The sequence below is a fragment of the Bubalus kerabau genome, chromosome 1, assembly GCF_029407905.1.
Source record: "Bubalus kerabau isolate K-KA32 ecotype Philippines breed swamp buffalo chromosome 1, PCC_UOA_SB_1v2, whole genome shotgun sequence".
NCBI classification, from domain to species: domain Eukaryota; kingdom Metazoa; phylum Chordata; class Mammalia; order Artiodactyla; family Bovidae; genus Bubalus; species Bubalus kerabau.
Window position 1 is genome coordinate 220888062 of NC_073624.1, and position 13729 is coordinate 220901790.

Consider the following 13729-nt stretch of genomic DNA (forward strand, 5'->3'; position numbering starts at 1 on the left):
TATTTCTGTGTGTTACAAAATGATCACCACAATAAGTCTAGTTAGCATTTGTCACTATACAGAGATATCACATTATTATTGACTATATTCCCATATTGTATGTTTCATACTTGTGACTTATTTTATAAGAGGAAGTTTGTACCTCTTTAATCTCCCTAAGATTGTTTTGTATACATCATTTCATGTAATTGTAATGATTCTATGAGTTTACTTAAAATTGTCTTCCCCAATTATAATGAGTAAGCTAAAGTTTAAGTTATATAACATGACCAAGGCCACATGGTTAGTCATTGGCAGGGGTGTGACTGACTTCAAAATCTGTATTACTACACTGTGCTACTCTGCTTTTCTGTAGAGGTTCTTGAAGGTCTGAGGAAAGGAAGGACTGCATAGTGGTGTGGCTGAGGCATTAGTACTAATATTCATGGACAGGGCACCTGCCAGCAGTCTAAACAATCCCATTCCAATAACTAGTAAGGTTGGCATGAGACATGTACAATATATGAGGAACTAAATCATTGTAGTGCCAAATACAGAGTACACCATCTCTTCAGTGTATCTTTGAAAAGGTGGCTGATTTGCACTGGTGCTGTTTGCCTTCTCAGCCATTGAGGGAGTGAGCACTAGCTGAAGCTTATGATCCTGACACATCAAGATGGACAACCTGGCAGATGTCCTTGCTGGAAGATGACAAGATTACTAAGAGAAGAGGCCTGATTTTTCTCCTGAGTTGACACTTGGGGGCTTCCATTAAAAACGTTACCAAACCTCTGTCATTTTCATCTCTTCCTTAAGAGCCTGTGATCTTGTCAGGGGCACAGGTCCATGCATGGTCAGTGCCTAGTGACCAGGTTCCCGAGCTGTGGGCAGAGGTGGCAGTGACTATGAAAGCCTGGGAGGAGATGAGGGAAGAAAAGGTCATTCTTCCTGACAACTTATAACTTGATTCCACTTATAAGCCATTTATTTTCAGAAATAAGTAATGGGTGAAGACATAGGCCAGACCTACAATTCATGCACTTGAAAGTTTAAGGCTTTCTGAGATCAAATTACCACAGCAAACAGAGACAGAGTTACTATAGGGACATTTTGGAAGGAAGCTGACAGAGGGAGAAGCCAGAGGCCTAGGAAAGGAGATAGATTAGAATGCGATGGAAATTACTTCCTTCTCTGCACCCTTAAGGGAACAAAGAGGGCAAATAAGAAGCAGCACATGGAAGACATAGAAGGAAGAGATAGAAGGAAGCTGGGAGCTTCTCTGGAATAAAATGAGTTAGGTTGTGGAGTTGTCAGAGGGTGCACCTGGTATGTGGGAAGAAGAGATGCCCTAGTCCAGGCCTTTGAAACCTGGGTGCCTTGGCCCCTTCACCCCCTGAAGGAGCAAAGCATGTCAAATGTCAGGTCTTGTTCTAGTTTTGTTGCAGTTCATAGCTAGGAAATGACCCACAGCAGAAGATCAAGGGGTGAGAGGATGCTGAAAGAAGAGGAGTGAGTGCTTTTTTTTTTTTTTTTTTAACAAGTGGGGCAATGAGTTTTAAACTCTTGTAGAATAGATGAGAAGGCCTGGGGAAAGTGGATGCTCAGAACTGAGAAGAAGAGGCAATGACACAGCACAGAAAGGCTTTTTCTGATCCTTCTGCCTTTCTGTTCACTGAAGGCAATTGGTTATCCTTTTGTTGCCTCTGCAGCAATACAAGGTGTGTATTACACCTGCAGAGACCAGCAGGTGTAGGGGAGCCTCGTATTTATGGAATATGAGCTGCAGCCATTGAAATTGTTCCCTGGTAGTGTAAGATAAATCCTAACCTCCCACATTTTGCTTAATAACAGCAGACTTTTCACTGCAAAGCATTAATGGATTCCAACTTCTGGACAGGCTTGGGAAATCAAGAGTAACAATCTTGATGTAATGGTTTTGCAGGCTCTTGACATTGTCATCCATTAAAGAAAAAATATTAAATCACTTGAAAGAACAAAGAAAATGTTTTGGGTGATAAATGATAAAGATTTGAAGTAAAATGAGGAAAAGCTTGAAGGAAGAAACTCTTTAAAATTTTACCAGATTCTCCCCACTATAATCAAAAGTGGTCAAGTAAGAACTTAGCCTGCAGCCTCATGGAACCAATATTTTAAAGAATTTTAAAACCTGAAATATTTGTTATTTGCCAAGGCACACAATCAAAGTAAAGGCCATTCGGCCAGGAGCAGAATCGAGTGTTGGATCCCAGGATGCTAGTTTTAGGTCTGCTCCGCGAAAGAGGACAGCACTTCCCACCCCCTCCCTCTGCTCTAGAAGTTGAACACTTTCTGCAGTATTTAGGAGTATTCAGGGAAAATGCTGGGGTCAGAGAAATAATCCTCCTCATCCTCCAGAGTGCCTCTCTGGCGTTTGTTTCTTTGAACGTGAAGCCGCCGCCCAGATACCAGTACTTAGCTGAGGCCCTCGGTGTATTTTCTTGAATTGCGCTTGGAAATCTTTTCCTGGGAGCTGATAGCTCGAGTCCAAGAGATTTAGCAGTCTTTCCTAGAATCTGCTTACAAGACCCGTGCAGCAGCCGAGGGACCGTGGAGACGGGCTGAACAGGACAGTGGGGGCAGGGAGAAAGGGAGTGGCCGTGTTCCCGCGGTCTGCCGGGATCCGGCGGGTCCGGCGTGCAGGAGCTGGGGCTGGAGTGGTCGGAGCGACTGGGCTGACCGGGTCGGTCGCCGTCCGCCACCTCGGTGCGGAATTGGAGCCGGACTTGCTGAGCACTCCTCCCCCTCCCCTTCTGCTTCCTCTTCCCTCCCCCTGGACCAGCGGCGGCGGCGGCGGCAAGGAAGCGAAGCCAGGCAGAGCGACTCGGTGGCGAGCGGAAGAGCTGGGATATGGGGAGTCAGGGCTGGCGGCGGGGCCAGGAGCCCTCCGGAGGGCCCACGAGGGGAGCGGCCCCCGGCATTTGCTAGCGTTTGCTGGCACGTGAGGTGTGGGGGAGCGGGCGTTGGGCGGCACGAGCGGAGGCGGAGGCGCGGCCGGGGCGTGGAGCAAGGCTGGGGAAGCTGCTGCCTCCGGCCCTGCCCGGCTGCCTCCGCCGTGGCCGGTGGCTATGGAGCTGGCGGGCATCAGACCCGGGGAGAGAGTGCATCTGCGACTCCAGCCGCCCATGTCCTGGCTGCCGCTGTTGCAGCTTCTCCTGCTGCTGCCGGGCCCAGCGGCCTCCCAGCTGCGATACTCGGTGCCGGAGGAGCAGGCACCCGGCGCGCCTGTGGGCAACGTGGCTCGTGCGCTGGGGTTGGAGCTGCGGCGCTTGGGGCCGGGCTGCCTGCGCATCCACCACCTGGGTGCGCCCAGCCCGCGCTACCTGGAGCTGGACCTGACCAATGGAGCGCTCTTCGTCAACGAGCGCATTGACCGGGAGGCGCTGTGCGAGCAGCGGCCTCGCTGCCTGCTCAGCCTGGAAGTGCTGGCGCACAGCCCGGTGGCGGTGAGCGCCGTGGAGGTGGAGGTGCTGGACATCAACGACAACTCGCCCCGCTTCCCGCGGCCCGACTACCAGCTGCAGGTAAGCGAATCGGTGGCCCCTGGAGCGCGCTTTCACATAGAGAGCGCCCAGGACCCCGACGTGGGCACCAACTCGGTGCAGACCTACGAGCTCAGCCCCAATGAGCACTTCGAGCTGGACCTGAAACCCCTGCAAGAGAACAGTAAGGTGCTGGAGCTGCTGCTGCGGAAGGGCCTAGACCGCGAGCAGGCAGTCTTGCACCACCTGGTTCTCACAGCTGTGGACGGGGGCAGCCCAGCCCGCTCCGGCACGGCGCAGATCTCGGTGCGAGTCCTGGACACTAACGACAATTCTCCCGCTTTCGACCAGTCCACTTACCGCGTCCACCTTCGAGAGGACTCGCCCCCAGGCACGCTAGTGGTGAAGCTGAATGCCTCCGACCCGGATGAGGGCTCCAATGGCGAGCTCACGTACTCCTTGAGCAGCTACACGTCGGACCGGGAGAGACAGCTCTTCAGCATCGACGCCAGCACGGGGGAAGTGCGCGTCAGCGGAGCGCTGGATTACGAGGAGGCCTCCTCCTACCAGATCTATGTGCAGGCAACTGACCGGGGTCCGGTGCCCATGGTGGGTCACTGCAAGGTACTGGTGGATATCGTGGACGTGAATGATAACGCACCAGAGGTGGTGCTCACGGATCTGTACAGCCCGGTGCCTGAGGACGCTGCCCCCAACACTGTTGTGGCCCTTCTCAGTGTCAATGACCAAGACTCGGGTCCCAACCGGAAAGTGAGCCTGGGCCTGGAGGCCGCACTGCCTTTCCGACTGAATGGTTTTGGAAACTCCTACACACTGGTGGTGAGTGGACCCCTGGACCGGGAGCGGGTGGCTGCCTACAACATCACAGTGACTGCCACTGATGGAGGAGTACCACAGCTCACGTCCCAGCGGACACTGCAGGTTGAGATCTCTGACATCAATGATAATCCCCCCAGCTTCCCAAAGGACTCCTACTCCATCTATATCGAGGAGAACAATTTGCCAGGGGTATTGCTCTGCACTGTGCAAGCCACGGACCCAGATGAAAAGGAGAATGCGGAGGTGACCTACTCCCTCCTGGAGAGGGAAGTTCAAGGGCTGCCGGTCACCTCCTATGTCTCCATTAACAGTGCCAGTGGCAGCCTTTATGCTGTCAACTCCTTTGATTATGAGAAGTTTCGGGAGTTTTTTGTGATTGTGGAGGCTCGAGACAATGGGAGCCCACCACTGAGCAGCACTGTGACCGTCAATGTGTATGTAGTGGACGTGAATGACCATGCCCCTCACATCCTGTACCCTACCTCAACCAATTCATCAGTAGCCATTGAAATGGTGCCTCGAACTGCCCCTGCTGGCTACCTGGTCACTAAAGTCATAGCCATGGACTCAGATTCTGGGCAAAATGCTTGGCTCTTTTACCATCTGTCCCAGATTTCTGACCTGGACCTCTTTAAAGTAGAGCTCCACACAGGAGAAATTAGGACTACCAGGAAGATGGGAGACGAGACTGGAACCACTTTCAACCTGACTGTGGTGGTCCGAGATAATGGAGAGCCCTCGTTGTCAGCCTCTGTGGCCATTACAGTAGCTGTGGTGGACAGGGTTTCCAGAATCCTCCCTGACACTCAGAGACACGTGAAAAGTCCTCGGACATACTCTGAAATTACCCTTTATCTCATAATAGCACTAAGCACAGTGTCTTTTATATTTCTTTTGACAATCATTGTTTTGAGCATCATCAAGTGCTGCCGCTACACGGCTTATGGCACCACGTGCTGTGGAGGCTTCTGTGGAGTGAGGGAGAGGTGCCCTGCAGAACTCTACAAGCAGGCCAACAACAACATTGACGCCAGGATACCTCCTGGCCTCAAAGTGCAGCCTCACTTCATCGAAGTGCGAGGGAACGGCTCCCTCACCAAGACCTACTGCTACAAGGCCTGTCTGACAGCAGGCTCAGGGAGCGATACCTTCATGTTCTACAACACAGGGGCACAGACAGGACCGGGACCTGGGGGAGCCCAAGCAGCGGCAGGTGACAGCAGGCACCTCACAGGCCAAAGCGGGCAGAGTGCTGGGAACCTGATTATACTAAAAAATGAAGCTGTTTCTCAAAATGAGGTGAGATGGTAGTCAAGGGGTCTTCCACAAAGTCATGCATTTTTCAGCCCCCTCCACCACTATCATGTAGTTGGCTTTATTGAGTTATTAGCAATGACAAGAGTTATCTGGTAAACTGAGTATATGTCGTACCTGTGACTGGGTTATAATCGAATGTGTTTTCCTCTCTAGAAATATAGCACTAGAGAATTGTTTTCATTTCCCCTTTCTCTTCAGATATATGAAGACTTGACTATAAAATTGTTTGAGAAATGAGGGTTTGTCTTAATCGTGTGATGTTCAAGTACAGCTTTGTAGAGAAATAGAATAGGCCCGAGAATAAGATGGTGCTATAGGGAGTGATGTTATGAGACTCAAGGAGGAAGGGCTTGTGCCGTGTCATCTACAGGGAAAGTTCTCTTTTGAAACCCTAGAGGAGTGTTGTTTTTTAAAAGTTCTTAGACTTCAGGGTTATGGTGGTCGCCTCTGTATGCTTTCTATACTATTTATACCTTGGACTATCTACAGTGTAAAGTTTCTAGTTAATATTTCTGGATATTAGTTCATATTAGTTAATCCAGTTAATATTTCTAATATTAGTTTTGCATTGTACTAATGTGATATGATCTGCTAGGAACTCTTATCAGAGTTGATGAGACCATAGAATGTGGACACCCCCCCCTCAAAGTCCAAGTTTGTTTTGGCTGTTTGCTGTGGTAACTCTTCTGTAGGGGCTGTCAGAGGAGATGAATGATGGTAAGGCCAAGAACCAATTTGTCAGGTTCGGCCATGGAGATGTTAGAATGAGTGGACTAGGGATGTGAGGGTATGGTGAAGCCTGGGACAAGCTGGGGTTGGGGAGAAAGAAAGGGGGGAAGAATACTGCCCTTAGTCACCTTTCTTGGCATTGTGTGAACTCATTGTAAGAGGATTTCCCTGCATTTAGAGTAAGTGTGGTCTGATTCCCTCTTAACAGTTTCTAAGGTTTTGATGAGATGTGAAGCAGCCTCTTCAAGGCCCTCCTGTCTTTCACTTAAATGATAATACTTTAAATAATACTTCAGTATGTTCCAAAGCACACATTCATTTACTGAATGTAGCTACAAAAGCCTTGGAAAGTGGGACTTATTGTACACAAAGGACAGGTGTTGGTAGATACACCGGTTTTAAGTCTTAAGTAGGCATAAGGCTAGTTTGCTCATTATATGAAGGATGTATATGTTGGATACTGCATGTGTTTTGTGTAGTGTGTTTGTCTCCACATGAATTTTCTGTGATACTTTAAATAGGATTTCAGAAGTCAAAATTTTATCTCATAAATAGTGATAAATTATTTCTTCCCAAACAACTACTTTGTAGCTAGGACTTTCAGAGGTACTGCAAAATGAATTAATAGTATTTATCCCTCCTATATTTTTGTGATGTGTTTTCATTGACATATTGTTGTCTTTTTATCCATAGTTTCACATTCTAAATTCATGCTCATCTTCAGGAAATTAATATATAAGCACAGAGTAGAACAGAGATGGATTGAGAGAATTTCCATGTACATTGAAGGTAGATTTATCTGAAGAGCCTGGTGTTAGTCAATGCTGAGCAGTCACCAGAGGCAGATTGCTGATTAAGAACAGGGGGTGGGGAATCAAGGAGTTTCTAGAATTCTTTAGATCATAGCTTGTGGCAGCATGTAGCAGAGTCGGACACGACTGAAGCGACTTAGCAGCAGCAGCAGGGGAGCCTGGTGGGCTGCTGTCTATGGGGTCGCACAGAGTTGGACACGACTGAAGCGACTTAGCAGCAGCAGCAGAAGGGCTTAATTTTAAATAAGGATGCTGTAGACATTTGCTGAACAAATTACTGAGAAGTCTTCGTGGGCCTCTCTACAGAGAGCAGGGCAGGCGAGCTTTGCTACCAGCTGTGAGCCAGAAGCGAGGGGAGTGAACTGTTACCCTCCCTCTCCTGACTCAAAGCTTGGGACAATTTGATATGTGAACTATTTCTGTCTCACACTGACCTGTGTGTTAATATGTGCTTTGGTTCACAAATCTTTAATCTAGGGAGAAAATTATGTCAGAAAAGTGCTTACTCCTGTGGGATTTTGCCAGGAGATGCTTGATTTTAATAATGGCAAATTTTTGCCAGACACTTCTGGAAATTCAGTGCCTATCTGCAGCTCCTGGAATACTTGTGGTTACACAGGGAGAGTGAGTCATGTTGTCATAGCATGGCAAAATGGGGACAGAAACCACTCAACGCTGAAAGTCATCACTGCTAGATCAACCTGTTAAATTCTTACGTTAGGCTTTCTGTCTTCTCTACCCAGTCCTTTCAGATGGCAGGAGAGTCCTGGGGTGCAATTAATTCCATGTGCCTAAAATTAGTTGGGGACTGGAAAAGATGAATCAGGAATTTGTGCTCACTGACCACCCAGCTATATATAAAAATATTCTGTACTGCAATATATGTATGGTTTCATTACCTGTAAGTCATATATTAAACAAATACTTATCAACATCTAGCATATGAGGAAACAGAGGTTAAGTAACATACACAGTCACTCTACTAGTGGTATTTTAAGTCATATCTGTCTAACTCTAAAGACTGCTGTTTGAAATGTTGTAGATAGAAGTCTCATTGTTTATATTCCTGTTGCTATGGGATACTCAGGCATTTAGGCTACTGCTGGTTCACCTAGTAGTGTCACTTAACTGCTCTGGAAAAAGAGGAATTCTTTGCATAAAAGTAGGTCACCAATGGGAGGATCAGTGAGTAAAAAATGTTACTACCAAACTAGCATATTTTTATTTGTTTTACCATTGATAAAACCTGTTCAACAGATCTTTTATTTCATACTTTCTCTAGTTTCTCTTGTTGCTTATTAAATATCAGTATTTAACACCAGACTAATCTTTCGGTAGATTTTATCCCCCAGTGAGTTTATTTCATGAGCCACTTGTGCAGTGAGGTTTTTGGAGTAACTGTTTAACAATGGGGCAGAATTTTTCTTTGGAGAGATCTGAAAACCTAGTATTGAATGTAGTTGGCACCCTCTTCAGAATCACCAAGAAAAGAAACCAAAGCTTATGTGGATTCTGTGCCCTTGTGGTCCTTGCACTTGTGACTGCTGAGGAGTCACTCTGAGCGCTCTGGTCAGAATTGTCCAGCTGGGCCTCACTGGGACTGGTTGGCCCAAGATGTAGAAATCACAAGAGAGTAGCAGAAACGAGGTATATTTACATTCACTTTCACTTATTTTAAAGCAATTTGGAGTCGCCAAATCTTCAGTTATTTTTGCTGCTGTATGTACATACTCACTCTAATTCCAGATGTAGTAACCTGGAAAGTAACCCTCCTTTCAGTGGCACCTAATTTATTTCCCACAGGACTGACTCTTCTAGCTGGTGACTGACTCTGCCCTGGTTCAGAATGTACACTTCGTGTAAAGTGCCATTATAGTGAATTCATTAAAAACCGCACAGTGGTCAAAATAGGCAAAGAAATTGTGTCTGAGCTTCCATTTCAGTGTCTCATCCTCATATGGTCACTTTTGAATGGGTGGGGCTGTTTTGTTTGCCATTTCTGTCTTGCTTACAGGGCTGTTGTGAGAAAAGGTTTCTTTGGTCTAAGAATACAATAATGTATTCTCATTACCCTCTTCCTCCCCTTTTCTACAGATCAGCTGAGCCAGATGGAATTATGGCTGAGCTCCTCTCAGTCTCTTTATCTTGCACATATTCTGATTGTTGAAGAAATCTGTTTACTGTAGCTTGAATGTCATTGGCCTACCCTTTGTACTGACCCAGGAGTGAGCCTGCACACGGGCATCTGGTCTAACTCAGAACACTCTGCAGGGACACAGCCTGGCATATTATAAATTGTCTATTGGCATGCTGTCTGTTTGACAGAATAGCAGAGTCGATTCTGGATACTTGCCTTGGTTGGCCACCAAGTTTTGCTCTCAGTGAGAGGTCAGGATGATGTCAGTTTGCAAATGTTTGAGGAAAAATTACCACCAGCAAGCCAGAGGTTTAGCTGAACTGTGGGGATTTACAGATGTCTTCGAATGTGACTTTTGTAAATTTCACCTGGCTCCATGTTCCTGTGCATATTATAGTATGAATATAAATTTGGCTTATTCATATGATAATATTTTGAGTATTTTAATCTAAAAGCATGATTTCAAAAATCAAAGGTCAAGAGAATTCCTCTGCAGTGTTTTAAATATGCTAGCCTAAAAATTATGCAACCTTTTTTCTTTCGAGGATTTGAATTTGACAAATGTGAAGAAATCTCCAAAATCACAAAAATTTAAGAAGAATATTAGTTCCTTGGCACATGAGCAACACTGGTTCCTTTCTGGCCTTGCAGGGTCAAAACTCTGGGCTCCAGGGAAGTGAAACTGTGAGTGAAAAAGTAACTGCTCACAGGCTGTGCATCCAGAGTTAAGCAGACCTAGCATTGTCTGTTGTACAAAGTTATGTGTACTTTATTTTCCTGCTCTGTGGATTAAGGTTATAAATGACTGTTTTTAGAAGTAACTATTCACCTAGAGGGGCTTCCCAGGAGGCACTAGTGGAGGGTTCAATCCCTGGATCAGGAAGATCCCCTGGAGGAGGGAATGGCAACCCACTCTAGTATTCTTGCCTGGAGAATCCCATGGACAGAGAAGCCTGGCAGGCTACAGTCCATGGGGTCGCACAGAGTCAGACATGACTGAGCCACTGAGTGTGATCACAATTCACCTAGAAATCTCATACTTATTATCTTTTCATTTTGATTTATGAGAAGACTAATATGATTATTTTATTTGTGATTATTTTCAATGTTAGATTCCTTTTTGCCTTGATGACCAACAGTTTTATATATTCATTTCCTATTGCTTTGTAACAAGTCACCACAGATTAGTGGTTAAAACTAATACTCAATTGTTACCTGCCCATTGTGGCTGGCTTCTCTGCTCAGGTTTTCACAAGGCTGAAAGGAACATGTCTGCCAGGCTGAGTTCTCTCTTGGACACTCCAAGGAAGAATCTGCTTCCAAGTTCATTCAAGTTGTTGGACAGAATGCAGTTCCTTGAGGACTGAGCTCCCTGTTTTCTTACAGGGAAAGAAGGGGACCCCACAGACCCCTTTTCTTACAGGGGGCCCCACGGCCCCCTCCATCTTCAGAGCTGGAGAATATTTTGACAGTGGAGAATATTTTCTCTTGTGGACTCCCTCTCATGCTTCAGATGTCTCTGATTTCTGTCTCTGATCTCTACACCCAGATTTAAAAGACTGGAATGATTAGATCATCACCACCTATATTATCTCCCTTTTTTCAAAGCCAACTGTGCCATATAGTATGACTTAATCATGGAGTAAGGCCCATCATATTCAGTCTTGGAGATTATACAGGGCATTCACACAGGGTGTAGGGATCCTGGAGGCCCATTTTTGGGTTTTGCCTATCATAATTTATATTAGTGTTCATAAAATATCACTGAAAAATTTGCAGTGGATACATCTTTAATAGATTCCTACTAGGAAGGAAAAGAAGATGCTATGTGTAGTTTTGTTTCTCAGACAACCATTTATTGATAGCTTCATGGATTTCCATGATAAGAAGATAGCATTTACTTCACTGAGTAGTCCTATGATTTTATGAATGGCATAGAGTATCTGTCCTGGAAAAGGTGATTCACTCTTTTGTAGCTCAAATATTGCATAGTATAAATAATAAATAATACCACTACAGGGTAAATCAAATCTCAGCTATAATCTTGATAGAAATTTAAATGGATTCTTATTCTTCAATACTATATCATCTGCATGAACTACTTAATTCAGCTTTTCCACTTCTGGAATTTTGTGACTTATTCTACTGAAGGACTACTCTTTGAAACAACATACTGGGGCCTTTTACCTATAGAACTTAAGCAAAGCCCAGGGATGTACCATCCAAGTATTAGAGAACTAAACATATGTCTCATTGTATCAGGCATATCAGTAGTCAACCTATCAGCTTCAATTTTTCCAAGTTTAACCAAGTTCAGATGAAACCCATGTACATTTTTCTACCTTTAATTTCATATCATTTTAAAATTAATCAATATTGGGGGCAGTCAGTACTAAAAAAGAGAAAAAAGTATATCTGTCGTTCCATGCAAATTTATTTAAAACACAGACTTTCACAGTCAGTTCAGTTCAGTCGATCAGTCATGTCCAACTCTTTGCAACGCCATGGACTGCAGCATGCCAGGCTTCCCTGTCCATCACCAACTCCTGGATCTTGCTCAAACTCATGTCCATCAAGTTGCTGATGCCATCCAACCATCTCATCCTCTGTTGTCTCCTTTTTCTCCCGCCTTCAATCTTTCCCAGCATCAGGGTCTTTTCAAATGAGTTAGTTCTTGGCATCAGGTGGCCAAAGTATTGGAGTTTCAGCTTTAGCATCAGTCCTTCCAGTGAATATTCAGAACTGATTTCCTTTAGGATGGACTGGTTGGATCTCCTTGCAGTCCAAGGGACTCTCAAGAGTCTTCTTCAACACCACAGTTCAAAAGCATCAATTCTTCGGTGCTCAGCTTTCTTTATAGTCCAACTCTCACATCCATACGCGACTACTGGAAAAACCATAGCTTTGACTAGACGGACCTTTGTTGGCAAAGTAATGTCTTTGCTTTTTAATATGCTGTCTAGGTTGGTCATAACTTTCCTCCCAAGGAGCAAGCATCTTTTAATTTCATGGCTGCAGTCACCATCTGCAGTGATTTGGAGCCCAAAAGAAGAAAGTCTACCACTGTTTCCCCATCTATTTGCCATAAAGTGATGGGACTGGATGCCATGATCTTAGTTTCCTGAATGTTGAATTTTAAGCCAACTTTTTCACTCTCCTCTTTCATTTTCATCAAGAGGCTCTTTAGTTCTTCTTCACTTTCTGCCATAGGGTGGTGTCATCTGCATATCTGAGGTTGTTGATATTTTTCCCAGCAATCTTGATTCTAGCTTGTGCTTCATCCAGTCCAGCATTTCTCATGATGTACTCTGCATATATGTTAAATAAGCAGGGTGACACTATACAGCCTTGATGTATTCCTTTCCCAATTTGGAACCAGTCTGTTGTTCCATGCCCAGTTCTAACTGTTGCTTCTTGATCTGCATACAGATTTCTCAGGAGGCAGGTAAGGTGGTCTGGTATTCCCATCTCTTTCAGAATTGTCCACAGTTTATTGTGATCCACACAGTCAAAGGTTTTGACATAGTCAATAAAGCAGTAGTAGATGTTTTTCTGGAACTCTCTTGCTTTTTCAATGAACCAGTGGATGTTGGCAATTTGATCTCTGGTTCCTCTGCCTTTGCTAAATCCAGCTTGAACATCTGGAAGCTCATGGTTCATGTACTGCTGAAGCCTGGCCTGGAGAATTTTGAGCAATACTTTGCTAGTGTGTGAGATGAGTGCAATTATGTGGTAGTTTGAACATTCTTTGGCATTGCCTTTCTTTGGGATTGGAATGAAAACTGACCTTTTCTAGTCCTGTGGCCACTGCTGAGTTTTCCAAATTTGCTGGCATATTGGGCACATCACTTTCACAGAATCATCTTTTAGGATTTGAAATAGCTCAACTGGAATTCCATCACCTCCACTAGCTTTGTTCGTAGCAATGCTTCCTAAGGCCCACTTGACTTCACTTTCCTGATTGTCTGGCTCTAGGTGAGTGATCACACCATTGTGATCATCTGGGTCGTGAAGATCTTTTTTGTATAGTTTTTCTGTATATTCTTGCCACTTCTTCTTAATATCTTCTGCTTCTGTTAGGTCCATACCATTTCTGTCCTTTATTGTGCCCATCTTTGCATGAAATGTTCCCATGGTATCTCTAATTTTCTTGAAGAGATCTCTAGTCTTTCCCATTCTATTGTTTCCCTCTGTGTCTTTGCACTGATCACTGAGGAAGGCTTTCTTATCTCTCCTTGCTATTCTTTGGAAGTCTGCATTCAAATGGGTATATCTTCCCTTTTCTCCTTTGCCTTTTGCTTCTCTTCTTTTCACAGCTACTTGTAAGGCCTCCTCAGACAACCATTTTGCCTTTTTGCATTTCTTTTTCTTGGGGATGGTCTTGATCACTGCCTCCT

The 13729-nt window shown here is 45.1% G+C and overlaps 1 protein-coding gene across 4 annotated transcripts in view; it reads left to right on the forward strand.

The window, feature by feature from the left end:
- The window catches only part of LOC129633768 (protocadherin alpha-C2), a 128872-nt gene that overhangs the window by 74506 nt on the left and 40637 nt on the right, over positions 1 to 13729 (forward strand). The window contains exon 2 of one of the 4 annotated variants that reach the window (XM_055555714.1): positions 606 to 995. The exons of 2 other annotated variants lie outside the window; for them this stretch is intronic. In XM_055555714.1, coding sequence (XP_055411689.1) covers positions 606 to 620 — 15 coding nt within the window. In that variant the 3' untranslated portion in view covers positions 621 to 995. Of the gene's footprint in view, positions 1 to 605; positions 996 to 2565; positions 5637 to 13729 lie in introns of those variants that run through there. One more of the 4 variants, XM_055555691.1, reaches the window with a different exon arrangement.